Below are 27,350 nucleotides of genomic sequence, written 5' to 3' on the forward strand. Positions count from 1 at the left end.
CTATTTTTAAAGTTTTATCTCCAAACCTATGAATAGTTTAATCTTTTAAAAATTAAAAAAACAGTTAAGTTAAAATATATTTTAAATATAAAAAACTTAAACAATGGATAATTTATTTATTTTTTCTTCAAAATTTAAATATCCGAACCCGACCCAAACTATCCGAACCCGAACATAAAATGCCCGAACCCGACTCGAAGTGTAGAAATACCTGAACGGGTTCTATACCTTTATACTGAAATATCCGATACAAAACTGAACGTGTATCCGAACGCCCACCCCTATGATATATGATCATTTGTATGGGATCCCGGATTTGTGTTGTAGTGACTAACCAAATTCGTTTTTGGCACATGGCATTAGCCCAAGTTATATCATACTATATATTAATTGAGAAGTCACCATATAAGAAAAAATCTAATTGTTTTTATTATATGCTTAAGGTGATTGTTTAATTTCTTTTAATAGTATAAAATTAAAAAAAGAGAGATGTTAGAATTTTTTTAAATCAAATATGTATTATTCATAATCATTAATTGTCATATATATATTAATCATATTAGGTAATTTTGTATTTTTTATTTAAGGAAATAAAAAATATTCTTTTGTACACTATTAATTAATTTGATAGTTAGTTTAATAAAAAACATAGTATATGTTTATATGTACCAACTTATTTTTCTAACAATTCTAATAATCATTCTCGTGATGACACGTGTCTACCAAAACATATTGTAGTGCTACAGGATTAATATATAGGAGATTTTTAAAAAAACTATGTGTAAGCCCCTAATTGAACTATATCATTACTCCTTTGTAATGTAATTCTGCTTATTAACTCAAAACATAAACAAAACCTCTAACCTAACATGTATTAAGAAGTGTTTAAAAAAACAATTTATATCCAAAACTTATTGAAACATACCAACTTTTACAATTCATCTAGAGCTGATTTTGTTTAAAAAAAAAACACCTAGAGCTGATTTAAAGATGCAAAAAGTTTTCTTGACATATTTACTATATTATTAATTTCGCGTACAAAATAACGCAAATTAAAATTAGTTAACAGAGTGTTCAAACGCAATCATCACAATTTGTTCATGTAAATAATGTATTGTCAAATACGATTTTCATCCTTATTGTTGGAAAAAAACTCAAAACGTATAAAAACTTTAACCTAACACGTATAAAAAGAGTTAAAATAAAAGAGTTAAGAACATTTCAAAGCGGGAGAATCGCCAAGTGTGACTCAAAACTTGGAGTCAAACCCAAAACAATACCCCAACTTGGGTCAAAGGCAAAAGTAACCTAAAAGGCTATTGAAATTACAACTATCCCCTTGTGACCAAACAAAAAAACGGAATTCTTTTTACGTTTCTACCCCTCGCAAGTCGTCTGTTTAGACGACTTGAAAATAAGTCGTCCAGACGACTTAACTTAAAGTCGTCTGGACAGTTAGTCTTAAACATAATTTAAAAATTTTGTAAAAAATATTTTGATAAGTGAAAAATGGGAATTATGTAATTAACATATGTCTTAGGAGGTATAAATTAAGATATAACAAATTTCAATTGTTTTCAGCATAGATGAGTGAAAGTAGTGAGTCATGATATTCTTAAGTTTATGTTTCATCAACATATGTTGTAGTATTGTATGTGTTCTTAGGGTTAGATTTTGGAAAGAATTAAAACCGTTTTTGAAAATTTTTAAAATTACTTATGCGTGTTCATTTCTGTGTATAGTAAACACTATTTAAGTATAATTTGATTTTATAACGTGGTTAGTTAGTTAATCTAGTCATTTTAGTTTAGGGGTTCATTTTAGGGTCTAGGACGACTTAATATTTTGTCGTCTGAAAACAGACGACTAAATATTAAGTCGTCTGTTGTACATTATCAGCCAGAATAAGTCGTCTAAACCGGACCAAACCTTAAAGTTTACCAATGTAATTTTAAAGCTAACCGGATTATTTACCCAATATATAAGGTGATTTTTATTTTTTTTGTTTCATTTTTCGCGAAATTCAGAAACCCTAACAGTTCTCCCTCTCAAAGGCGATTTCGAATTCCCACGATTTCCGAACAAACCATCGTTCTCAACATCGGCTATCTATCTCACTTCATTCTCACCGTTGTCGCCGCAGCTTCTTCTAACCCTAGCCGCGCCGATTCCTCTAAACCCTAGCGCCGCCGATTCCACTATTTCCGAACAAACCGTCGCCCTCGCCACCGTGGTCACCAACGTTCTAAACACTAGCGCCGCCGCTTCTTCTAAACCCTAGCGCCGCCGCTTCTTCTCTGTAAACCTTAGCGCCGTTTCTCTGTAAACCCTAACGCCGCTAAGTCATCAATCTCGAGGAAAAGATGAACATAAAACGTTGTCTCTATCAATTTACTCATTCTCACCGTTTCACGTTTATTTTTTCAGATCTATAACCGCAATGACGAGTACTCCAACTCCTTCTGCGACTGGAAGACTTGTAAGTAATTTAAGTCGTCTACTAAGTCGTCTGGACTTATATTGTTGTCTTTGATTATTTTGCAGACAAAAAGGATGGATATTCCAGAACTCCCCCGTAGGTTATACACATCAGGGGAAGAACCAGAAGCCCACAATAGCATTTCGTATCATACGGATAACAGCAAGTTGCATACTGCTCTTAGGAAAGCTCTTACTGATGACGAATTTGAAGAGCTCAAGGAGTCGAGTTTGGGAGTTTTCATCAAGTTCAAGGAGCAGGGATTTGGTTGGGCTTCAAGGCTGGTTCACTACATGCTCAGTTTCAAGCTGGACATTAAGAAGAAGTATGAGATGTGGTCTCTCGTTGGTCCAGAACCTTTGAGGTTTTCACTGTTAGAGTTTGAAAACCTCACTGGTCTAAACTGCGAGTACATCGAGGACCTTGAGACACCAAAATGTGACGTTACCCCAGAGATGGTTTCTTTCTGGGGGATGCTGGGAGTTCATCTGGAAGCTGGGCCAACTACTGATCAGATAATAGCAGCACTGAAGAGATGCGGGGATTGGTCCAGGGAAGATCGCAAGCGGCTCGCGTACCTCTCCATCTTCACTGGATTCATTGAAGGGAGAAAGTTTTCAACCGCTACACGATCTACTCTGGCAAGGCTAGTGATGGATTTAGAACGGTTTGAGAATTATCCATGGGGGAGAGTCGCGTTTAAGGTGCTGATGGACTCTTTGTGGAACAAAGAAATTGCTGGCTGTTACACCGTGGATGGGTTTATACAAGTTCTTCAGGTCTAGACGTACACAGCTATGCCGGAATTGGGTGCTAGTATTGGTGGTCCCAGAGCAGACAGTCCGTCTCCACCGATACTGGCTTACGAGGGCAGCAGAGGCCGCAGATCAATGAAAGCTGCTATCTTGAGTCAGGTATTTACTTCAATCCAAAAGACTGCGCAGACGACTTATTATAAGTCGTCTGGAAAGTCTTCCATCTGGACGACTTATTAGACGACTTATAATAAGGCGTCTGGAAAGTCTTCCCAGCTGGACGACTTATCGGACGACTTAATTAAGTCGTCTGGAAAGTCTTCCATCTGGACGACTTATTAGACGACTTATAATAAGGCGTCTGGAAAGTCTTCCCAGCTGGACGACTTATCGGACGACTTAATTAAGTCGTCTGGAAAGTCTTCCATCTGGACGACTTATTAGACGACTTATAATAAGGCGTCTGGAAAGTCTTCCCAGCTGGACGACTTATCGGACGACTTAATTAAGTCGTCTGGAAAGTCTTCCATCTGGACGACTTATTAGACGACTTATAATAAGGCGTCTGGAAAGTCTTCCCAGCTGGACGACTTATCGGACGACTTAATTAAGTCGTCTGGAAAGTCTTCCATCTGGACGACTTATTAGACGACTTATAATAAGGCGTCTGGAAAGTCTTCCCAGCTGGACGACTTATCGGACGACTTAATTAAGTCGTCTGGAAAGTCTTCCATCTGGACGACTTATTAGACGACTTATAATAAGGCGTCTGGAAAGTCTTCCCAGCTGGACGACTTATCGGACGACTTAATTAAGTCGTCTGGAAAGTCTTCCATCTGGACGACTTATTAGACGACTTATAATAAGGCGTCTGGAAAGTCTTCCCAGCTGGACGACTTATCGGACGACTTAATTAAGTCGTCTGGAAAGTCTTCCATCTGGACGACTTATTAGACGACTTATAATAAGGCGTCTGGAAAGTCTTCCCAGCTGGACGACTTATCGGACGACTTAATTAAGTCGTCTGGAAAGTCTTCCATCTGGACGACTTATTAGACGACTTATAATAAGGCGTCTGGAAAGTCTTCCCAGCTGGACGACTTATCGGACGACTTAATTAAGTCGTCTGGAAAGTCTTCCATCTGGACGACTTATTAGACGACTTATAATAAGGCGTCTGGAAAGTCTTCCCAGCTGGACGACTTATCGGACGACTTAATTAAGTCGTCTGGAAAGTCTTCCATCTGGACGACTTATTAGACGACTTATAATAAGGCGTCTGGAAAGTCTTCCCAGCTGGACGACTTATCGGACGACTTAATTAAGTCGTCTGGAAAGTCTTCCATCTGGACGACTTATTAGACGACTTATAATAAGGCGTCTGGAAAGTCTTCCCAGCTGGACGACTTATCGGACGACTTAATTAAGTCGTCTGGAAAGTCTTCCATCTGGACGACTTATTAGACGACTTATAATAAGGCGTCTGGAAAGTCTTCCCAGCTGGACGACTTATCGGACGACTTAATTAAGTCGTCTGGAAAGTCTTCCATCTGGACGACTTATTAGACGACTTATAATAAGGCGTCTGGAAAGTCTTCCCAGCTGGACGACTTATCGGACGACTTAATTAAGTCGTCTGGAAAGTCTTCCATCTGGACGACTTATTAGACGACTTATAATAAGGCGTCTGGAAAGTCTTCCCAGCTGGACGACTTATCGGACGACTTAATTAAGTCGTCTGGAAAGTCTTCCATCTGGACGACTTATTAGACGACTTATAATAAGGCGTCTGGAAAGTCTTCCCAGCTGGACGACTTATCGGACGACTTAATTAAGTCGTCTGGAAAGTCTTCCATCTGGACGACTTATTAGACGACTTATAATAAGGCGTCTGGAAAGTCTTCCCAGCTGGACGACTTATCGGACGACTTAATTAAGTCGTCTGGAAAGTCTTCCATCTGGACGACTTATTAGACGACTTATAATAAGGCGTCTGGAAAGTCTTCCCAGCTGGACGACTTATCGGACGACTTAATTAAGTCGTCTGGAAAGTCTTCCATCTGGACGACTTATTAGACGACTTATAATAAGGCGTCTGGAAAGTCTTCCCAGCTGGACGACTTATCGGACGACTTAATTAAGTCGTCTGGAAAGTCTTCCATCTGGACGACTTATTAGACGACTTATAATAAGGCGTCTGGAAAGTCTTCCCAGCTGGACGACTTATCGGACGACTTAATTAAGTCGTCTGGAAAGTCTTCCATCTGGACGACTTATTAGACGACTTATAATAAGGCGTCTGGAAAGTCTTCCCAGCTGGACGACTTATCGGACGACTTAATTAAGTCGTCTGGAAAGTCTTCCATCTGGACGACTTATTAGACGACTTATAATAGCTCAGTAGCTGATCATTGTACTCTGTTTTAAAGCTAATGAAAATGTTGAAAAAAAAAAGTTACGAAAACACACAGTTCGTTGACAAAAAACATAAAGTTTTTATAGTTGATTAGCATTGCTCACCAACAACAGCAGAATATTACTAATAAATCCTTTTTTCTTGTGAATTTCATAATATAATAAGATAAAAACACCAATAGACAAAGAGACCAATTTATTAAATGCCAAGAAAAAAAGAAAAAGTGCACCATGAATTGCAATTATTCTCCTCTGCTCTGCTTTCATGACTGTTTTCTTTTCTCCAATAAAACAAGACTTTTCTAGTTTTAAAATGTTACTTAACACTATTCCAGATTTGATTAGAAACTTAATCACTTTAATTAATTAAACTTTTGTTAATCATATCATTTAACAGTACTACTTATTTATAATTTACATATTTTCAGAAAAAACCCATAACCGAACTTTATAACAGCAGCAAAAAGCTACATGTAATCGGCGGAATCTCTCACTTTATTCTCTTGTCTCTAACTTTTGCCATTGTTGGTCGAAAGCTAAATCCTTTTCAGCAAATCTATTACAGGTACGCATCTCAAAAACCCTAATTTCATTACCGTCTTTGTCGTGGGTTATTGTTCTTTTTCTTTCCTGATCTGATATCTCTCATCTCCTTCGCCATTCTCGAGATCTCATTATTAAACTTTATCCACTGAATTGTTCTGAAGCTTTCTTAACGATAACGTAAATGTTGGCCGACAAACAAAAGAAGCAAAATTGGCTTATGTTTCTCACTAACTAGTTCAAGTAATGTTTCTCTTTCTGGGATGTCTGATCTGCTAGATTTGTCTGCAGGCAGGTTGGTTTTGCTTAAGCCAAGATTCGATTGGCATTGCCTTGAGAGTTAAATCTTCAATTGGGCTTACATCAAGATCTATTACCTGAGTGCCTATTTCCTGATTTGGATCATCAGAGTGTAAAAACCTAAACTTTCTTCTTAGGATTGTGAGCCTCAAGCTTTTCCACAGATGGGCTTGATCAGGTGATGAGACTATGTACTACTTCAAGATTGGGACAGCAAGAGGAAGTATTTGGTTTCTGATATGACAAGTCCTTGGTACAAGAGTCTTTCCTCTGTTTTTGGTCTCAGAGGGTTGCTGTTCTTTATACTCGGTGTCGTGGCTCTTGTTACCATTTTAGCACCATTGACATCAAACTCATACGAAGCTTCTTCAGCGCTAGTTCCCAACGTTTATAGTAACTATAGGAGGATAAAGGAGCAAGCTGCTGTTGATTATCTTGATCTGAGGTCTCTCTCACTAGGGACTACTCTTAAAGAGTTTCCTCTGTGTGGTAAAGAAAGAGAGAGCTATGTGCCTTGTTATAACGTCACAGCGAATTTACTTGCTGGGCTTCAAGAGGGTGATGAGTTGGATCGACACTGCGAGTTTGAGAGAGATGAGGAGAGATGTGTAGTGCGTCCTCCAAAGGACTATAAAATACCACTTAGGTGGCCACTTGGTAGAGATATCATATGGAGTGGGAACGTGAAAATAACCAAAGACCAGTTGCTTTCTTCAGGAACCGTGACAACGAGGTCCTTTTCTTGCTTTTTGACACTTGACAGTTTCTTAAAATATAGTTTCTCATCTTTTTTGGTTGTTGTCATTGTTAGGTTAATGTTGCTTGAAGAGAATCAGATCACCTTTCACTCGGAAGATGGCTTGATCTCTGATGGGGTCAAAGACTACGCTCGTCAAATTGCTGAGATGATAGGCTTAGGAAGCGATACTGAGTTTGCTCAAGCTGGTGTAAGTCTTACTAGCTTTTATATAGGCGTGCGGGTTAGGTTAGTTCGTTTTTTTTTGTGTCGGTTGGTTCTCAGAATTCGGTTGGTTTGGTTCGGTTTGGCTGAATCGTCGAACTGAACCGAAAAAAGTTTGGCACGGTTTTCGGTTAGCTTGGTTTAAAAAAATTTCTATAGAACTTGGTTAAATTTTGATTTAAATTGGTAAAAAATTCAAAATTTTTTGGTTAAGTTAGGTTATTTCAGTTTTGATTTTGGTTAGTTCGGTTCGGAATTTTGGTGTAGTTTGGCTTATTTCTTTTTTAGAAAACCGAACTAACCGATTTAACAAACCGAAAACCGAAGTTAAAAAAAAAATTTGCTGAACTGAACCAAACCTCGTAAAGGAAACTGAACCCAAAACCGAACATTTCGGTTACGCAGGTTCGGTTCGGTTGCCTAATCTTATTCATTGTTTTTCAATTCCAGCTTCTGAGATTTCTTATGTTGCTTGCAGATACGGACTGTGTTAGACATCGGTTGCGGATTTGGTAGCTTTGGTGCACATCTAGTGTCTTTGAAGATGATGCCTATATGTATAGCAGAGTTTGAGGCAACTGGGAGCCAAGTCCAGTTAGCTTTAGAGAGAGGCCTTCCTGCAATGATTGGCAACTTTTTTTCAAAACAGCTTCCTTATCCAGCATTGTCTTTTGACATGGTCCACTGTGCTCATTGTGGTACTACTTGGGACATCAAAGGTAATAAATTGCATGTTCGGTTCATTGTCTTTGAAGTTGGGTGATCATGATGACGTTTTCTGTTTGTCCTTTGAGCAGATGCAATGCTACTTTTGGAAGTGGACCGTGTCCTGAAACCGGGAGGGTACTTTGTTTTGACCTCTCCAACAAACAAAGCGCAGGGAAACTTGCCAGACACGAAGAAGACGAGCATCTCAACGCGGGTGAATGAGTTGTCTAAGAAAATCTGCTGGAGTCTAACAGGGCAGCAGGATGAGACGTTTCTTTGGCAGAAAACTGTAGATTCAAGTTGCTATTCATTTCGGTAAGTATGATTGTGAAAGTGTATGTTTGGCTTTTTCTAAATGTTCAAGAAATCGCTAGGCGGTAGTTAAGCGTTTTATAGGGGATTATTGATTAGGCAAATGTCTAGACCAATTTTTTAACGGCTTAACCAATTTTTTAAAAAATCATTCTATAAAAAATCATTTCCGAATAGGAGCACTGCCTATATCGATTTTTAGAACACTGGCTAATGTTGTTTGTTTCTTGTGTATAGGTCTGAAGCTTCTATACCTCTTTGCAAAGAAGGAGATAGTGTTCCGTATTACCACCCATTGGTTCCATGTATAAGCGGAACCACAAGTAAACGCTGGATCCCTATTCAGAATAGATCTGATGTTTCATTAACTACCTCAGCTGAGCTTGAAATCCATGGAAAGTGTTTCTTCCTCTTTCTCATTCATTCTTTCCGTTTCACTTGGTACTTACAGTTTCTCAATGTTTCAGGTTTAAAACCTGAAGAGTACTTGGAAGATACACAAGTATGGAGATCAGCACTTAAGAACTACTGGTCCTTGCTTACACCTTTGATATTCTCTGACCACCCGAAGAGACCCGGTGACGAAGACCCTCTCCCTCCTTTTAACATGATACGCAATGTGCTGGACATGAATGCTCGCTTCGGGAACTTAAATTCTGCGTTACTCGACCAAGGAAAGTCCGCTTGGGTGATGAACGTTGTCCCAGTCAATGCGCGTAACACTCTTCCTATCATACTTGATCGTGGCTTTGCCGGTGTTCTACATGACTGGTGAGTGCGTATATTGTTAAAGATGCCCTTCTTTTCGAATAAGAGATTCTTGAATATGTTTTTGCTCACTGCGCAGGTGTGAACCATTCCCAACGTATCCACGAACATATGACATGCTTCATGCTAATGAACTTCTCACGCTCCTTAGCTCAGAACGGTGCAGCCTAATGGACTTGTTCTTGGAGATAGATCGGATTCTTCGCCCAGAGGTTCATATTATAAACTACCATTCTTGTTTTTTCCGAAAGAAAACTTTGACATTTGTGTGATTGGTTTAATAGGGATGGGTTGTTATAAGCGACAAGCTGGGAGTAATCGAGATGGCGCGTGCACTGGCAACACGAGTGCGGTGGGAAGCACGAGTCATTGATCTTCAAGACGGTAGCGACCAAAGACTTCTCGTCTGTCAAAAACCATTTCTCAAAAAGTAACATTAAAAATGTATATATATTCTTCTTTTCACTACACATAAACAACACTCACTAGTCACTACTACACAGTATTTTCACGGGTAAGTTCTCTGTAAAGAAGAACTTGAAGAAGCTTTTGTAATGAGTGGAAGCTGTTAGCTTTGAGTAGAAGGAAAAAAAAAAGTTAGATTCAATATTCTTTGATTCTTCTTTTTCTTGTTTAACTTTGCTCTTGAACAGAACTGTAGCTTCTATATTTTTCATTCATCCTATTTTTGTTTGATCTTTATTTTTTTTTGTAAACGAGATTGCTTCTTGTTATTTCATTTTTGAAATGTATTTTTTGAAGGTACTGAGATGATAGTAAAGTGAGTTATGTACACGAAATATATTCATAAGTCTATGAATTTGTTAAACTCCCGAGTCCCGAGGAAGATGTTTTAGGATGTGTAATTATAATGCATTGTTTGTATAAGCTCAAAATAGGGAAAATCGCATTTTAAACTCCAACATTCTCGCACTTTAAACACTGAACGTTTTTTACTAGCATTTTAAATCTTGAAAGTGACATTTTTATCGTAACAAACCTCCAATGAAGTTTACTTGTTTACCAAGTTAACGAGTTGACCTATACTGTTCATTTTGTGATAACGTGTCGGTTTTTTTTTAAAAAATAAAAATAAAATACATAGAAAATTCGAAAAAATTCAAAAAATATGAAAATATATCATTTTAATAAATAATACCAATAGTATGATTAATTTTGAAAATTTAACAAGTTAAGTATTAATAAATCAAAAAAATTAAAAAAAATCAAAAACCAAAAACCAGAATCTAGTATCACCATTCAAGTTATTATATTATATATATTTATTGGTTTATAATTGGATTAATTTTTAAAATATTTATTTTATTTTTAATTTTGAAATGTTATTTTTTATATTTTTTTTTGAAATTTTAGATTTTTTATTTTTTTTCGATTTTTTTCAATTTTTTTTCAATTTTATATGTATTTTATTTTTTATTTAAAAGAAAAAAAAAAGAAAAAACCGACACGTCCTCACAAAATGAACAGTATAGATCACCTAGTTGACTTGGAGGTTTGTTATGATAAAAATGTCACTTTTAAGGTTTAAAATGCTAGTCAAAAACATTCAGTGTTTAAAGTGCGAGAATGTGATATTTTCAGGGTTTAAATGCGATTTTCCCGCTCGAAATATATAAAAATGAAAAAAATGGAGATGCGGGGGATCGAACCCCGTGCCTCTCGCATGCAAAGCGAGCGCTCTACCATTTGAGCTACATCCCCAATTGATAGAACAGTCCATTATTATCTATAATGTACGTTTCTCAAAATATTGTTCAGTACTTTTTTTTCATTGTTCAGTACTTGCTTGGTTTATTTACAATATTTTACATGGAGGGAAATAATTTTAATAAATACAATTTGGAATTCTTTTACATAGCAAGCCTCACTCAATAACAAACAAATTTTTTTTTTCCTTTTTATAGTCATTTCTTTGGTCTAATATTATATGTGGTATCAATATTTAGAGTGTGTGTTAAATCATCCCTATGATTATGTTATGAAAGTCCAAATGCCTTCAGAAAACATTCTCCATAAACAACAGATTTTCACAACATAGTTTTCCAAAATTTTATATTTTTATGATTATACGTTTTTCATTAGAATTGTGTGTTTCCATTGAAGTTGCATAAGCGTCCGCTTAGTCAATAAATTCAATAAAACGATCTTTTTAAATCAATTTTTTTCTAAAAAAGTTGATTTAGGCATTCAAAAGATTAATCTAGACATCCACTTAAACATTAATCTAATGCTATAATTTGTTATCAATTTAAGGAATATCATGAATGAATGAAATTTAAAAAAATGGAACGTAGATGAATGGAATAAGGAAGTTATGGAATTAAACAAAATTGAATTTCATTCCACTGTTTCCCTTATTCATGAGCTTTTTTAATCATGAATGTTTTATAACTACATTCCATTTTTTCCAGACATTCCACAAGGAATCATTGGAATGAAATTTTTTTTTGTTCCATTCATATGGTAATTGGTTTTTGGAATCTGCAAAAATAAGTCATTCCAAGCAATTTCATTCCAAAAACTTGTAATCCAGTTGCACCTTAAACATAATCACCCGTTAGCTATATCTGCAACATTGCTTCTTCACTTAAGCAAACCGAACCATTGACCATGGCTTTGATTGGTAACACTTGCGTAATCGCGGAATAGCGGAAAATAAATTGAGTTGCTGAATAAAAGTTGTGGAATTTAAAACTTGTGGAATAAAAGTTGTGGAACAAATGTTATATGTGATTGGATAGATTTTTGCGGAACAATTATTTTAATTTATTTTTATTTTTATTACATATCATTATTGTTCATCTCATTTTGGATACATTTATACTAATAGATAAAGAAAACTATTGATGATGTGAAGCCCAAATCAAACTTGCAATCTCATTTCTAATAATTTGCATATATTGATCTAGATTTCTTTCTTCGTTTTCCGTCTCTGCTTGCATTGTCCTTTGACTCTCATTGCTTTCTTCTTGCCCACCAATATCATCTTGAGAAGCTTGATTAAAATCAATACCCGGAACCTTAGAAATCCAAATAAAATTGTGTAGTGCCATAGTGGTCTGAACCACTTTGTTTTGTATTTTCTTATGATATCTGGGATGGTCATCTAAAATTCTCAATTTCTTTTTCCACACCCCAAAAGTACGCTCTATAACGAGCGAAGTGAAGAATGTAGCCTGTAAAATGTTTCCTCCTGATTACGCGGTGGTCCACTTGTTTGAAATTGTTGGAGATGGTACCTTGGACCTCCACGATATGGGGCTAGAAATTCTTTTTTTTTTATCCGGAATCTACGAAATAATACATAATCATCCATTTTCAGCTCTCGGTCATATATTTCTAAAAATACTTGATGCATGTGATCCGACCATATATAGTTAATTGGCTACAATGTTCATACATTTTAAAAAGATAATAAGAATTATATATACATATGAATCTAAAACGTTAAAATAAAACATATGCATGGAATAATATATATGTATTTATTGGGTAAAACATACCTCTCTGGTGTTTGACGTGTTTAAAGCACGTTGATGCGTAGGTGAAGAATCCATAGCACATGCAAATTCCTTAGAAACTATTTTATGTGTGTTTTTAATTGTGTTTTCACTTGAAGATACATATCCAATTTATAAACTCTACATTAACTATCTAACGAAACAAATCAGAAAGTTTTAAATACTGCATTTAGTGATTGATGGTGGTTGAAGCAACAAATGACTATGAGTTAATTAATTTTTTATATGTGAATTAATTTCTGGTAAATATTGGTAGTTGTATACAATAATGTTTTACTTAAAAAAGAAGAGGTAAAGAAGATAATTAATTTTCAATTCTTTTTGCAAATAAATGAGAAAAACACACTTACTCACTTAATGAAAGTTTGTTCGAAAGAATTTAAGCAAAAATTCAACATATGTGGAATTGTTATAAATCACTGATGAATGTTCATAACCGGCCCGGTTCATAACCGGCCCAAACCCTAGAAGAAAAAGATATAGCCGAAACCCTAGAGAGAGGAGAGAGAGGTGACCGCATGCTTTAGAGGAGAGAGAGATGCGGCCACAAGCTTTAGAGAAAAGGAAACCCTATTTCCTTTTTCTTTGTATATGTAATCTTTCCATTTATGTATTTAGTAGTTATCCTAAATCTAGCTAGTTGGATTAAGATTTGTATTCTTTCTTTTTATCTCTATCTAATAAACCTTATATAAGGGATGTCTTATTCATTAATGAAAGATATAGAATTCCCCATTTCTTTTACAACACATTATCAGCACGACTGTCCTCTGCAACCTGAGCCTAAATCGCCAACCCCTTAAACCTAACCTAGCCGGCAACTTACCTAAGAACCCTAATCTGTTCTTGCTTGTGTTCCGGCTTGCAACTATCCGATCAGCTTAAACCCTAAAGCGTTCCTGATCCTAGACGTCCTCAGTTTCCTGTTCACAACAGAGCCAGCCCACGTTCCTGATCAGACAGCTCGCAATACCGATTAGACGCTCGCGACACGATAACAAGTGTCCAGCTCGCGTTCCCGATAAAACGTGTCCCGCGTCTCAGCTCAGCCAGTACGCGTCCGACGTTCCCAGCTAGCTCGCGCTCCCGAAGGACCAGCTTGCAATCCGACGATCGACGCCCCCAGCTCGAAGACGCGTGAAGCAGACGAACGTCCCCGGAAGCTGTTGGCGCACGTTCTTTGTCCCAGCTGTTCACGATCCGAAAGCAACCAGCTCGTGTCCAGCTCGTGTCCAGCTCGTGTTTGTTCTCATTCCAGCTCGAGGTTCATCCGTTCCCTTTGGTGGTCCGGTTCAACCCTACAAACAAAGGTATACCGAATAATCTGAGAACATAATGATCAAACCCTAAAACCCTAATCCATTATTATGGAAATCCGATGTTATTGATGAAACCCTAAAATTGGTATAACCTAAAACTGATCATCTCATAATCACTAGATTGAAATCGATTCCCTAGAACATGAATGATTGTTTTATTGATTGTTTCTGATCTGAATTATGAAACCCTAAATTTTGGAATCGAAACCCTAAAACCTTGAAGCTTGAATTCGATTTTGATTGTTCTTGTTTTGAGTGAATGATTGATGATTTGAGGTTTTAGGATTAATAGATTGATTGATAGATCTAATCTCGAATTTGAAATCATAAAGGCCTTGAAACCTTGATCTCATATTGCTAAAATCAAATTCTAGTATTGCTTAAATCAAAACCCTAATTTTCATAATAAGAAACCGATTGACCTAATTTTCATAATAAGAAATAGGGTTGTTTGCATAAACATATAAAACTGAATATGAATTGCATTCGTCTTGTTTTAAAATATCGACCAGCATGACATATAGATCGTATAAACTTGAATAGTTTGCATCATAGAATTGTATGGCTATGCGGCCTAATATAGAATCTATGATTGATCGCACCATGGTAATTTTAGATTGTTTGAAAACATGATTGTATAAGACTTGCTTGTGCCCGAGATTATTGATTGTCTTGCGGCCACATGATCACATTGTGAAACCCTAAATTTCGAAATGATAATGTGATTCAGATGTCGAAAATCTCAAACCTAGACTATGCTGCCCTTAATCTCTCCGGAGACAACTATTTGCAATGGGCACTTGACACAAAGATTAACTTGAGGTCAAAGGAACTCGGTGATGCTATCACCGATGGCAACAATGAGACTGATAAGAATCGGCACAGGGCTATAAGTATTATACGCCACCATCTCATTGAGGGTCTAAAAGATCAGTACCTCACCATGGAGAATCCACTAGACCTTTGGACCGCTTTACAGCGACGGTATGATCACCAGAAAACGGCGCTATTACCAAAGGCTAAACATGAGTGGAAAAATCTCAGATCCATGGACTATAAGACTGTGGATGAATACAATTCAATATTGTTTAAGATAGTCTCAATGATGAGACTTTGTGGTGAGGAAGTAACCGAGAAAGAGTTGCTTGATAAAACATTCTCCACGTTCCATTCGACGATCGTGTTGCTGCAACAACAACATAGAGAGAGAGACTTTACCTCATACACTGATCTGATCTCGTGCCTACTCCTGGCCGAGACTAATAATGAACTCCTGATGAAAAAACAGTGAGATGAGACCCATCGGAACAACATCATTACCAGAAGCCAATGAGGCTGAAAAGAAAGATCCCAAAGAGTGCAACCACGTCCATGATGATAAGAGATCACACGGCAAAGGCCGTAGTAGATACAAAGGACATGGCCGTGACAACTGCTCATATGGCCGGCAAGGAAACCACAATAACCGTGGTCGTGGTTCCAGCTATGGCCGTGGCCGAGGCAGTTATGGAAGTGGTCAAGGCGGCATATCCAAACCGTCTAACTCGACCAAATTAGCTTTGTGGTCAAGATTATACCTATGTAATCTACTGATCAAAACTATGCTACAGATCAGTAAGAGGCAAGAGCCGTGGTGATCATACTGATATATCCCACGAAATTATATACTTTTATGGCACGACTGGATTAGCCATCCTAGTCTAAAACTTGATGCAAAGATTGTTATTGAAAGGCACACAGAGTTATCCCATAAAGATCTCACGTTGTGTAACATGTACACAAGGGAAACTCATTAGGCTTGATTGTCCTAAGCATCACGAAATTATAGTATGTTCATGAGGGGGAGAGAGGATAAAACCCTAAATCCATGACCACACTACAAATTCGTGTACCATAGTCTATGACCATGCTATAAACGGCTTGGCCGTGCAGGCCATTACCTATAAGGTTCAGACATCCATCCTAAAGCTTAGGGACATCATGAATTTACATGTACATAAGGATAATATGCATCAGGCCATAAAAGTGAGCATAGATATTCCCATCTCAGATTGAATACGTGTCATAAACCAGACATACACCATCTTAAGAGACTTTGAATAAACCACCACAAACATATGTGCCGTCTAAGATGGAACCTCAGAAGAGGATTGAGAATATATGTTGGATAAGAATATGTCTTTCTCCCACGATTTCTAAGAGACCTTGAGCCAAAACATAGGTGATCAGATTATGGCCAGGTACACGGATTGCATGACCAATGAATCCGACTATCCAACATTAGAAGGAGAAAGTTATAAGCTGGTACAAAGAAAAGAATGATAAAGAGAAATAGTATGATATCAACCATCATTGTCTTGGCAAAGATCCTCGGACTAGAGAATATGATTATAGACGTCCAAACAAAGAAAAGAAAAGATTATACAAAGCTAGCTAATCGAGATGCCAGGCACTGACCCGAAAAGAAAAGAAAAGAATGACTAAGTCATAACCAGCTTAGCACCAAACGAAATCTGATGTCCTAGAAAGAGACATAGTCAAGTTGCTACAGAGTCTATACAAGATAGACCAAAGTGTTCCATAAGATAAGGAACCTCAGAAAGAAAAGAGAAAGGTGCATAGAATACATATCCGAGGTCATAAGGGAAACCATACCAGACATTAAGAAAAGGCTACGCAGCTAAACATCTAAGGTACCAAACCATGTAGCTAGGGACGCCAAGCTACTAGGTAACAAAGGTCCTGGATAATGAAATCTCAAATCGATTAGATCATGCCTGGAACACAATGGAACCATATATAAGTGTCGACACATAAAGATATATTTGTACATAAGAGAGAAGAACTTGAACATAAAGATATAAACGAGGATCAGAACCCACAAAAGAGTACTAATAAAGATTAAAGATTAGATTGAAAAGATAAACGTGGGGTTTAAAATATCTAAAGAAGAGATAGGCGTATTGGCCATACATACATATACAGAAACGTCATCTGATATAAACCAGTGGAAATTTATAAAGGTCTGGTCATAAGAAAGAAATTAGATTGACATATAATGATGTAGTAGACAGCATATGGATCACTGGATAAAGAACATCATTGTTCCTAAGCTGTTCATGGACTGAAACAAAGCAGCTGCATACAGTATGAAATACTAGTAAAGGAATTGTAAAAGAACAATCCAATTCAGTCCACACACATATACAAAAGAAATTCGAAATTCCTTGTGTTTACTTTATCAGCCTAAAGAAAGGTAATTTGGATTAACTCAGCTTGCTATCTCATATAACATGTTCTCCGGATAGACAAATCTGACATCAGATCCCTTAGATATGGATCCGGCATAGCAGAACAGTTTGCTGCTGCTGTATAAGGCAACTACTCCCACGAGACTCTGTTATGAGGCTGAGAGGAGATATTTAACCTATCTCGATCGAGTACCAATATGTTGCAGTCTATAAGCTCGTGTGATCAAAGTCCATGACCTAATATATATATATATATATATTCAATGCGAGATATGATACATGGCAAGAGAGGTCATGGGACGCCATCAAGATAAATATAGGACTGAAATGTCTGATGTATATGGCATTACCGAATGCAAGAAAAACCGATAGACATGTATGAAGTCCACGAGTGTATTTGGCCGCAGAGCCATAGTTTGATAAGATCGTAAAAACTCGTTGCAGCAATGATCATTGGTCACATCATGATCTTGGACACTCATGAGACGAGTTGTGGACATGTATAAACGAGGTCTATGACACGAACATGGATCGATCAGATTAAAACATTGCCGATGGTAGTGAAAAGGAGAAGTTCATATAGTCCACACTTTATCATCGTCAACAATCATAATAGCCAAGGGGAGGATCCGTGGGCTTTTGTGGTTGAGATCTATGACTCAACATGAATCAATTAGAATAGAATATGACTGATGATGATAATAAAGGAAGATCAATGGACAAAGACATTGGTACACATCCGTGTATAGAAGATACACCGGATCATAGGTTTACGACATGAGATTATAATTTCATGGTACCATACTTAGTATATTGTCCATAAGTATGTTTAGCCTGTCTGACAAAAGTATAGACAAGTCGACAGCAAAGGTTCACTTTTTGACCTTGCACACACGATGTCAGAAGACATGAGAAAAGACCGGAGAGGTCGAAGTGGTCCAATTACGGGTCAATAATAAACTTGGCCGATTTGTTTACTTCCTACCTGCACGTTCAGGAAGCTCACACATCAGATGCGTAGACTAAAGAATCTCCATTGAGGTTCACATCAGGGGGAGTAGTACGTGTTGTACTCTTTTTCCTTCATCATGGTTTTGTCCCACTGGGTTTTCCTGATAAGGTTTTAATGAGGCAACATTAAGCTTATTACAATCCTGTATGGCTACATCCAAGGGGGAGTGTTATAAATCAAGTGATGAATGTCCATAACCGGTCCGATCCATAACCGGCCCAAACCCTAGAAGAAAGAGACATAGCCGAAACCCTAGAGAGAGGAGAGAGAGGCGGCCGCATGCCTTAGAAGAGAGAGAGACGGCCACAAGTTTTAGAGAAAAGGAAACCCTATTTTCTTTTTCCTTGTATGTGTAATCTTTTCATCTATGTATTTAATAGTTATCTTAAATCTAGTTGGATTAAGATTTGTACTCTTTCCTTTTAGCTCTTTCTTGTAAACTTTATATAAAGAATGTCTTATTCATTAATGAAAGATATAGAATTACCCATTGTTTTACAACATGAATGGCTTTTTCCATAATTTTTTTGATTGGTAAAAAATTTGCGGAATCATGTCTTTCCGCCAACATAAGTGTTACCGAGTATTTCCGCCAACACAAGTGTTACCAATTAAAGCCCATATTCCATTATTCCCATCCAACGGTTAGATATCAATAACACACAGAGTTACCATCTTCCCTCCTACACTTGATAAAAACCCCCACAGGGTTAAACCATTGAAGAACTCCTTTCCAAGTTTTCCAGAAAAAGAAAGCCCTCCCCTCCCCTCCCCAGGTCGGTCTAAGCTAATTACGCCATGGATCCTCAGCAGCGGAGAACTGAAACCGGTCCCCGTCCTCCCGTCGGTGAACCCGGCGGCGACGTCACTTCGATTTTCATCGCGTTCGGTGTTTTCATCGCAATCGCCGCTTTGGTATATCAAAACGCATCCTTATCCTTACTGAATCGGTCCTCCTCTGTCGGAATGTCTGAGATTCGTATCCTTTAGTTGACTTGACTCTCGACCTAGATTCGATCTCAGTTTCGTTTTATCATATTTGGGTGTGCCGAAGATACTTTGAAACCCGCTTGAGAGATAAATGTGTTTGAGCTTTTAACGGGTATTAGCAGGTCATGTCCCCTTCATCGTTGGTGCACCAAGTCCCTGAAGGTCACGTTGGAGCTTATTGGAGAGGTGGTGCTCTTCTCAACATCATTACCGAGCCTGGTAACTATCCCTTCTCTCAGTGTCTGTCATCAGCTCTTTATTCTAAACACTGCTCTTCCTGCTTCAGGTTTTCATGTGAAGCTGCCTTTCATTACCAACTACGAGCCTGTTCAAGTTACTCTCCAAACAGATCAAGTTAGTCTTTTTCACCATTAGAAATCTTTGATGTTCTTAGATTGTTTGCTTTCTTACTAGTTACTTCTCTCTATGTGTCTTTAGGTGAAGGATATACCATGTGGTACCAAAGGAGGTGTCATGATTACCTTTGAGAAGATTGAAGTAACATCCCTATTATTATTATTATTATTTTGTTTCTCTGCTTATCTTAATTAATAACATGTATTATTGACCTGAATTATAAAAAAAAATTATTTTAGGTTGTTAATCGTCTGCGTAAGGATTATGTCTATGACACTTTGCTCAACTATGGTGTCGACTATGATAACACATGGATATACGACAAGATTCACCATGAGATCAACCAGTTCTGCAGCTCTCATTCGCTTCAGCAAGTCTACATTGACATCTTTGACCAGGTAGGTAGATTTTGAAGCCATACTAATCTTTGATAATGTTTACACTGTGTCTGATATCTTTTCTAATTCACTTAAATAATCAAATGTTTTCCAGATTGATGAACGAATGAAAGAGGCGCTTCAGGCTGATTGCACACGTTATGCTCCAGGAATTGAGATTATTAGTGTGCGTGTCACTAAGCCTAAAATTCCAGAGAGTATGAGGCGGAACTTTGAGCAGATGGAAGAGGAACGCACTAAGGTACACTCTTTTTTTACCCCTTGGCTCTTAGTTCTGCTATATAATTCATGAGTTAGGAATATCTGTTTAGCAATATAAAAGCTGTTGACTTTTTTGGAAGGTCTTGATCGCTATTGAGAAACAAAGAGTTGCTGAGAAAGAGGCTGAGACAAAGAAGATAATGGCCATTAGTGAAGCCGAGAAGAATGCCAATGTTAGTAAGATTCTGATGGAACAGAAACTGACTGAGAAAGACAGTGCACGGAGAGAAGCGGATATCGAGAATCAGATGTATCTTGACCGTCAAAAGAGTCTCGCTGATGCTGATTACTACCGGTAATAGCCAGTCTTTAAAGAACATATATAACTGCAGAACCAAAGGGTCTAATGTTTAATTTTTCTCTGATCAATGTCACTAGTGTGCTGAAAGAAGCTGAAGCAAACAAGTTGAAGCTCACTCCTGAATTTCTCGAACTTAAATTCATCGATGCCATTGCTCGTAACACCAAAATGTTCTTCGGTGACAAGGTTTTTCTCTACACTCTCTCATTTCTAAACTATTATCTCTCTGTTTCTGTTGTTCTAAAGAAGTATATGTCTACTGTGCAGGTACCTAACATGGTATTGGATCAAAGGCTGCTTGGGAACTTCCTCAATCATTCGACAAAAGACAAATCTAATGATGGGAACTCGGAAAGGGCCACTGATTCATAGAACATGTTCAGTGCCCACCAAGGAAAACAAAAACTTTCTTTTGTTATTGCTTAGTAGTGAAAACTTGGACGCTTCTCTCGTGGCGAGCATTTTACTGCAACTTAATCTCTTAATAAACATGTTTTTTGTTCGAAAATCTATCTCTTTGGTACTAAGACCAGACCTGTTCGTATGGAGTGTAAGCCTTTATTATGAAATGAAATGTAGTTCGTCCAAAAAAAAAGAATTATATGACAAAACACCTTATTTTGGACCTAAAGGATCATGTGACTCACGAGGGACAAGGAAAAACATATTTAACCATTGAATAAACTCTTGAGGCAAAGTTGTTATATATCAGCTCTCTTCGAAATCTTTTATGGAAACCAATATTCAGGGGAAGTCCATTTAAAGGATGTTACATGGAAACGTAAACGGAAACGCGGAAGCGGAATCGTATGGAAGCGTAGAAACGAGTTAAAAAAAAAAAGGAAACGGATCCGTGTTGGAATATATATATATATAAAATAAAAACCCACATATAAAATAAATCTGAAAATTTAAAAATGTCTAAAACACACAAATCCAACAAAGTCTTAAATATTAAATAACTCAACTGAAAATAAAAACTTTCAATGTTAAAGATCAATTGTTTCACTCATTTTCATCTTCTCCATCAAACACAACAGCCTCTAGTTCTGGTTCATTAAGGGAAAGATCTTCAAACTCAAGTCTTCCAATATTAAGATCATCCAAAGAATCAAATTGGTCACCTCCAACATCCTACATCTTGTTAGGACTTTCTTTGTAAGCAGAACTCCTTCTAGATAGGAGACGAAGATTAGTATGCACAAATACCAAATCTTCAGCTGTTTGTAGCATAATCTTTTTTTTTGTTGCAAAATGGATGAACTTGTAAGTGCTCCAGTTCCTTTCACAACACGAGGATGAAGAAGGCTGTCAAAGCAACTTAAATGCTAAGGCTTGAAGCTTTGGAGCTGAAGATCCATGAACTGCCCACCATCTTAAAGGTTCTACGATAAATCTATTATGGATTGCATCAACACTACCAAAATCTTTCAAGCTTAAAGAGAAATTAGAATATTCAATGTTAACCTCTCTCCTTTCATCTTGATTTGAAAAATACTTCATGATGCAATTTTTTCTTTCTCTAGTAATCTCCAAATCTTGATGTGGACATTTTCTACTATTCTCTTCTCTAAGCCATTCTGAGCTATAATATCTGCATCCAACAAAATAAACAACAATAATTTTTTACTTAAATAACTAACGAAACTGTTTAAATTTTAGTTTATAAGATAATAAACCAAATGAACTAGAAAAGACTTATAACTTACTTGGGATTTAAAGAATGTGCCATACAATGGAGAGGAGTGTTACTCTTACTCCAACGAGAGGTCAAAATAGACTGCACCGCATTCCAAAAAACCGAGTCATCTTCAAGTTCTTTCCTTTCCTTTCTAAAGATAAACTTTTTCACAGTCTGTATCATGCTTTCCCACCACTCATAAACCAGATGAAGTGAAGGCTTATCAGTGTCAGCTGCTCTAATCACATTATATATCGGCAAAGTGAAAGACAAAGCATAATCAATCTCATCCCATAACATCTCATCTAATATCTTTTTCTTTACTGTCGATGCTCTTTCTACACCATCATCTTTATAATCATCCCATTTAGGACTGATCACCATTTGTTGTAACCCGGTTTTTATTTTCTTGAATCTCTTAGGCATCACAACTGTTGAAGCAAACCTGTAAAAATAAACTTAATAATCTTAATTTTTTTTATAAAATAATTGTAATTAAGATTGAGCTTAACAAAAAAGAAGACAAACCTTGTCGAAGCAATTGTAAGGAGTTTAAGATCACAATGTTCTGTGAACATGACAAGCCTCACTCCATGGTTCATAATAAAGTTCTTGATCCAAGTGGCATCCTCACTGATAGACTTTATCCAATAACAAGCATCATACACTTCTTCATTGCTTCTTGTATTATAAACATGTGCACATATGTTTTTGAGAGCAAGATTCAAAGTATGAACCACAAATGGTGTCCAGAAGATAGTAGGAAACTTAGATAAAATAAGTGCACCAGCTTTTACACAATTTGAAGCGTTATCTGTGAGTACTTGAACCACATTCTCATGTCCAACCTCCTTGATGCATTCTATGATCATTTCTGCAATCACCTCACCAGTTTTTGCTTCACCTTGAATGTTGACTGCTCTTAACATCATTGGACCACTCTCATTCGCAGCAATCAAATTTAAGCTAGGTCTTCGATGAGGGTCTGACCAGCCATCACTACATATGCTAACTGATGTAGCGGAAGCTTTATAGAATAGAACTAGAGATCTGTTGATTCTGAGAATACCCGGAAAACTAGAATAATACAAAGATCTTATTTAGTTTAAGAGTGCCTAAGATCAATGTCTTCTTAAATTCGTTGAAAATACCTATGTTCTAGCCGAAAACAAGGAATAAAGAGAAATCTCTTAACTTTTATTAATCAAATCATAAACTAAATACAACTCTAGGCATAATAAACTATTTATATAAAATCCAAATAACTTTAGAACTATTAAAAACCTTAAGATAATTCCCACTAATTAAAGATAAATACTTAAATAAATAATAAACTAGATAATAATGATATTTAGAATATATCCAAATATCTCTCTGCATCATTCTCTCCGGGTTGGAGAAGATTCGCCCTCGAATCTTGCTGGTTGTCTGTATCTTATTTCTCTTCTTCTTCTTTTTCCATTGATAATATTTTTCAAATAAGAAAATAAGATTTTTTTTCCACCTTAGACAAGATAATCAACATGGGCATGAATGATTCCATCTCCTCGCTACGATGATGTGTGAAAGCTCGTACTGGATCACTTTTAACAAAAGCCCAGCTGGCTCCACAACTCCCAAAACGTGAGTAGCCTTGCCTCAAATTGCTGCCGCCCACGAGCAAGAAAATATTGTGACGAGTAACTTCATCGCTCAACTTATCAACCACTTGACCATAGAATTCATTGTCGTCGTACTGAATCCAACCGTCATCATCATAAAGATAAAAGATTGGATCGCTAACAATATCTATGTAAACGATTTCTTCACTTTGACAGAACAAATTCTCCATGATCTAGAATCAAGTTTTGATTAAGAAACCAAAACACCAGCTCTGATACCACCTGATGTAGCGAAAGCTTTATACGATAGAACTAGAGATCCGTTGATTCTAAGAATACCCGGAAAACTAGAATAATACAAAGATCTTATTTAGTCTAAGAATGCCTAAGATCAATGTCTTCTTAAATTCGTTGAGAACCCCTATGTTCTAGCCGAAAACAAGGAATAAAGAGAAATCTCTTAACTTTTATTAATCAAATCATAAACTAAATACAACTCTAGGCATAATTAAGCCTATTTATATAAAATCCAAATAACTTTAGAACTATTAATAACCTTACGATAATTCCCACTAATTAAGATAAATACTTAAATAAACAATAAACTAGATAATAATGATATTTGGAATATATCCAAATATCTCTCTGCATCACTAACTCCCTTCTGTTTCCATGAATCCTTCAATGGCTGCAAGTGCACTTCAATGTTCTTTCTTTCTTTTTGGAGAAGTGTAGTCCTCAAAGCATTATAACCAGGAGGAACATATCCTGGAATTTGTGATGCACGCACATATGAATTGCGATAATGAGGATTTCTGGCAACATTAAAAGACAAGCCGCTTGTACAGAACATTCTAAATATTTCACCATCACACTGCTCTCTGGCCTAATTATTGAATGCTTTTTCTTAAGCTAAACCCATTACTTTTCTCTTCTTTGACACAGTCTCACTTGTATCAGGAAATTTGTAGCTCATGTCATAGTCAAGAGACGAAGCAGATGCCTTTCTTGATGATGAAGGTAATGGAACTGGTGTAGAAGCTGAACGTTTTATCCTCTCCTTGCAATCATTAACCAATTTCTTCATGTTAACTTTTTGTTGTGGAGTAACTTTCAAGCATCCTTTGATTCCCTTAACTACTTCTTGCAAAAGATGAGTCACAACTCTAGTATAAGACCCAACATATGTATTACTGCAGAATTTGCATTCAAACCTCCATGATTCCCCTCCTACTATCTTTTCAATCTTGTTGACATAAATCCATAAAGGTGCTTTGATATATGGTGTTTTAGACATCTTGTATATATGCTTTTCAATTGGTTTTCAAGTCTTTATCGAGTGTTCCTAGTCCTTTTCGAGTCATTACAGGTCTGGAGTGGCATTGGGTGGAAGATGGACCAGCTGGAACAAAAGAGGCAGAAAACGATGCAATTTGGTGATTTTCACGCAGAACATTAGAGCGGAGCAACCTGAGTGCCTGTTCCAGCAGCATAGATTTTTAAGGAAGTTTCCAAATATTTCGGGATTTTACCTAGGGCTTCCCCCTTTTACTCCCAGGCCGCCATAGACCTGCATATATATCTTTTCTTATTTTTTATTATCATACTACGCTAGTTTTTACACAATAAACCATTGGAGACTTTTGTACTTGAAGATTTGCTACCTTGAAAGAGAAAAGGCTTCATCTTTCTCACCTTGAGAAGATTCCTGAACCCTATCTTATTTATTTATTGATTCAACATGTTTTCTTCATCTATTGTCTCAGTGATTTCTCTGTTCATGGCTGAGTAGTGGCTTGTTAGGTTTAGGGTGTTAGGGATCATGGATCAATGAGTTAGACACAAATAGGATTGTTATTCCTTGATATCTCTGTCTATTGCTAATCTTAATGCTTGTGTTAAACTGGCCATTTATCATCTGATCGTATGTTTAATCTAATCATCAAAAGTGTTTGAGGTTGCTAGAAAAAGCATAGATAGGCGATTTTTCCTTAGCCAACGAAAGCTGATGCTAAGGCAAATCGTGAACCAATTGAATCTGAACTTAATGTTGTCATCATTCTGATCCAAACGACAGTTTAGGCATTAGGATTGCTTGATAAATTGGTAGACACCACGACAGTGGGTTTATCTATTCTTGTTGTTCAAGTTCTAGATTGGCTCTTATTGCCTTCCTCAATAGTTGTGTAGTTCATGATCCTAAGTATCCCGATGAATCACCTTGAACTTAGCTCTCTTAATCATCTAAAAACCTTAAACGAATTTATTACTTGCTTGTTACGAAACCTTAATCTCAAAACTCCATCATTGTTTTAGCTAAGTATTGATCCAATAAAGATAAAGTGTAATCGTTGGCCTCTGCGGATTCGATCTTAAAGTGCTACATCGACATACCATTCGATTGTGGTAATATGCACATTAGGTTAATTGATGTGCTTATACACGTAATATGATGCTTTATCATCCACAACATCATCATCGGATGGATTCATATTCCTGAAACAATTGTTAAAATTTAACCAACAAATTAAAATACTATCTTCATAAAGTCTTGTCTTTTATGTATGCGGATACTTCACACATCAATGATCTAAATATAAAAAAAAAGCAATTAACTTTAAAAAAAATTGTGATGATGAAGACATTACCGTACGTTATGTCGCAGAAACTAAACGTTCTCTGCAGTCAAAACACAATTTGATATTAAGTTATTAACATAAAACTTTAACTTTAGTTGCAGAATCCAAGTTCAATTTTACTTCCAACCGTTACACCATTCAATCATCAAACTATATAAAAAAAGAGGTTCATGTTTCTATAAAAGACAAAATTTCATCATCACTCCAACACATTAGAAAAGCATCTGTCGTAAAATCATGTTATCACTTATCAATAGTTTTGTTTTTGTTTTCTGATAAACACCAAGAACACATCTGAGAAAATTACCTTGTTAGTTCTCTGGCTCCAGTACGAAGAAGAAGAAAGCAGCGACGAGGAATGACGATTCATTAACTTAGTCTTGCCACTTTTTAATTAGGGTTTTCATCCCCTATATATTAATCGAGGAACATTTGAAAAGATGTAACCTCAATTTTGTAATAATTAAAAAAAACAGTTAGCTTATATGTCAATCAATTAGATAGTTAATTAATCCTAAGTGTCAGTCTCACATTGAAATTGAAAAACATGTTGGTCCAATTCGATTTTTATATCTCACTAGAAACATTTAATACCAACTATATGATATTATTTCCTTAAATAAAACCTACCGAATTACCTAATGTGATTATGATATATATAGTAATTAATGATTTTAAATAATGAAGATTTGATAATAATCTGTATACTTTCCATCATTTTTGTTTAATTCTTTACTATTAAAATAACTTACACAAT

General features: G+C 36.6%; 3 protein-coding genes and 1 non-coding gene across 6 annotated transcripts; 2 read left to right on the top strand and 2 right to left on the bottom strand.

Annotated features, from left to right (window-relative positions):
* The first annotated feature begins 6,078 nt into the window (after positions 1 to 6,078).
* Positions 6,079 to 9,850, top strand: LOC106313261 (probable methyltransferase PMT5). Of its 2 annotated transcripts, none has more exons than XM_013751028.1 (9): positions 6,079 to 6,214; positions 6,484 to 7,225; positions 7,304 to 7,439; positions 7,932 to 8,172; positions 8,251 to 8,476; positions 8,711 to 8,868; positions 8,941 to 9,244; positions 9,321 to 9,453; positions 9,526 to 9,850. In XM_013751028.1, the coding sequence occupies exons 2-9, from the start codon at positions 6,732 to 6,734 to the stop codon at positions 9,673 to 9,675; spliced, it is 1,842 nt and encodes a 613-aa protein (XP_013606482.1). In that variant the 5' UTR covers positions 6,079 to 6,214; positions 6,484 to 6,731; the 3' UTR covers positions 9,676 to 9,850. The 2 variants fall into 2 exon arrangements, with proteins under 2 accessions (XP_013606482.1, XP_013606483.1); XM_013751029.1 differs by having other exon boundaries at positions 6,488 to 7,225.
* A 1,040-nt stretch (positions 9,851 to 10,890) lies between these two features.
* TRNAA-UGC lies at positions 10,891 to 10,963 on the bottom strand. Its single transcript has one exon. It is a non-coding gene; the product is annotated as a tRNA-Ala (tRNA).
* An 8,086-nt stretch (positions 10,964 to 19,049) lies between these two features.
* Positions 19,050 to 21,267, top strand: LOC106313291 (erlin-2-B). 2 transcript variants are annotated; one of them, XM_013751066.1, is made up of 9 exons: positions 19,050 to 19,280; positions 19,478 to 19,574; positions 19,642 to 19,709; positions 19,794 to 19,853; positions 19,952 to 20,110; positions 20,205 to 20,351; positions 20,452 to 20,666; positions 20,750 to 20,858; positions 20,940 to 21,267. In XM_013751066.1, exons 1-9 carry the CDS (start codon positions 19,164 to 19,166, stop codon positions 21,042 to 21,044), a joined length of 1,077 nt encoding a protein of 358 aa, XP_013606520.1. In that variant the 5' UTR covers positions 19,050 to 19,163; the 3' UTR covers positions 21,045 to 21,267. The 2 variants fall into 2 exon arrangements, with proteins under 2 accessions (XP_013606520.1, XP_013606519.1); XM_013751065.1 differs by having other exon boundaries at positions 19,081 to 19,280; positions 19,475 to 19,574.
* A 1,110-nt stretch (positions 21,268 to 22,377) lies between these two features.
* Positions 22,378 to 23,282, bottom strand: LOC106314569. Its single transcript, XM_013752423.1, has 2 exons — positions 22,882 to 23,282; positions 22,378 to 22,798 (listed from the first exon to the last, which is right to left on the bottom strand). Exons 1-2 carry the CDS (start codon positions 23,280 to 23,282, stop codon positions 22,378 to 22,380), a joined length of 822 nt encoding a protein of 273 aa, XP_013607877.1.
* Between the last annotated feature and the right edge of the window lie 4,068 nt (positions 23,283 to 27,350).

The sequence above is a fragment of the Brassica oleracea genome, chromosome C9 (genome assembly GCF_000695525.1).
Source record: "Brassica oleracea var. oleracea cultivar TO1000 chromosome C9, BOL, whole genome shotgun sequence".
Lineage (NCBI taxonomy): Eukaryota > Viridiplantae > Streptophyta > Magnoliopsida > Brassicales > Brassicaceae > Brassica > Brassica oleracea.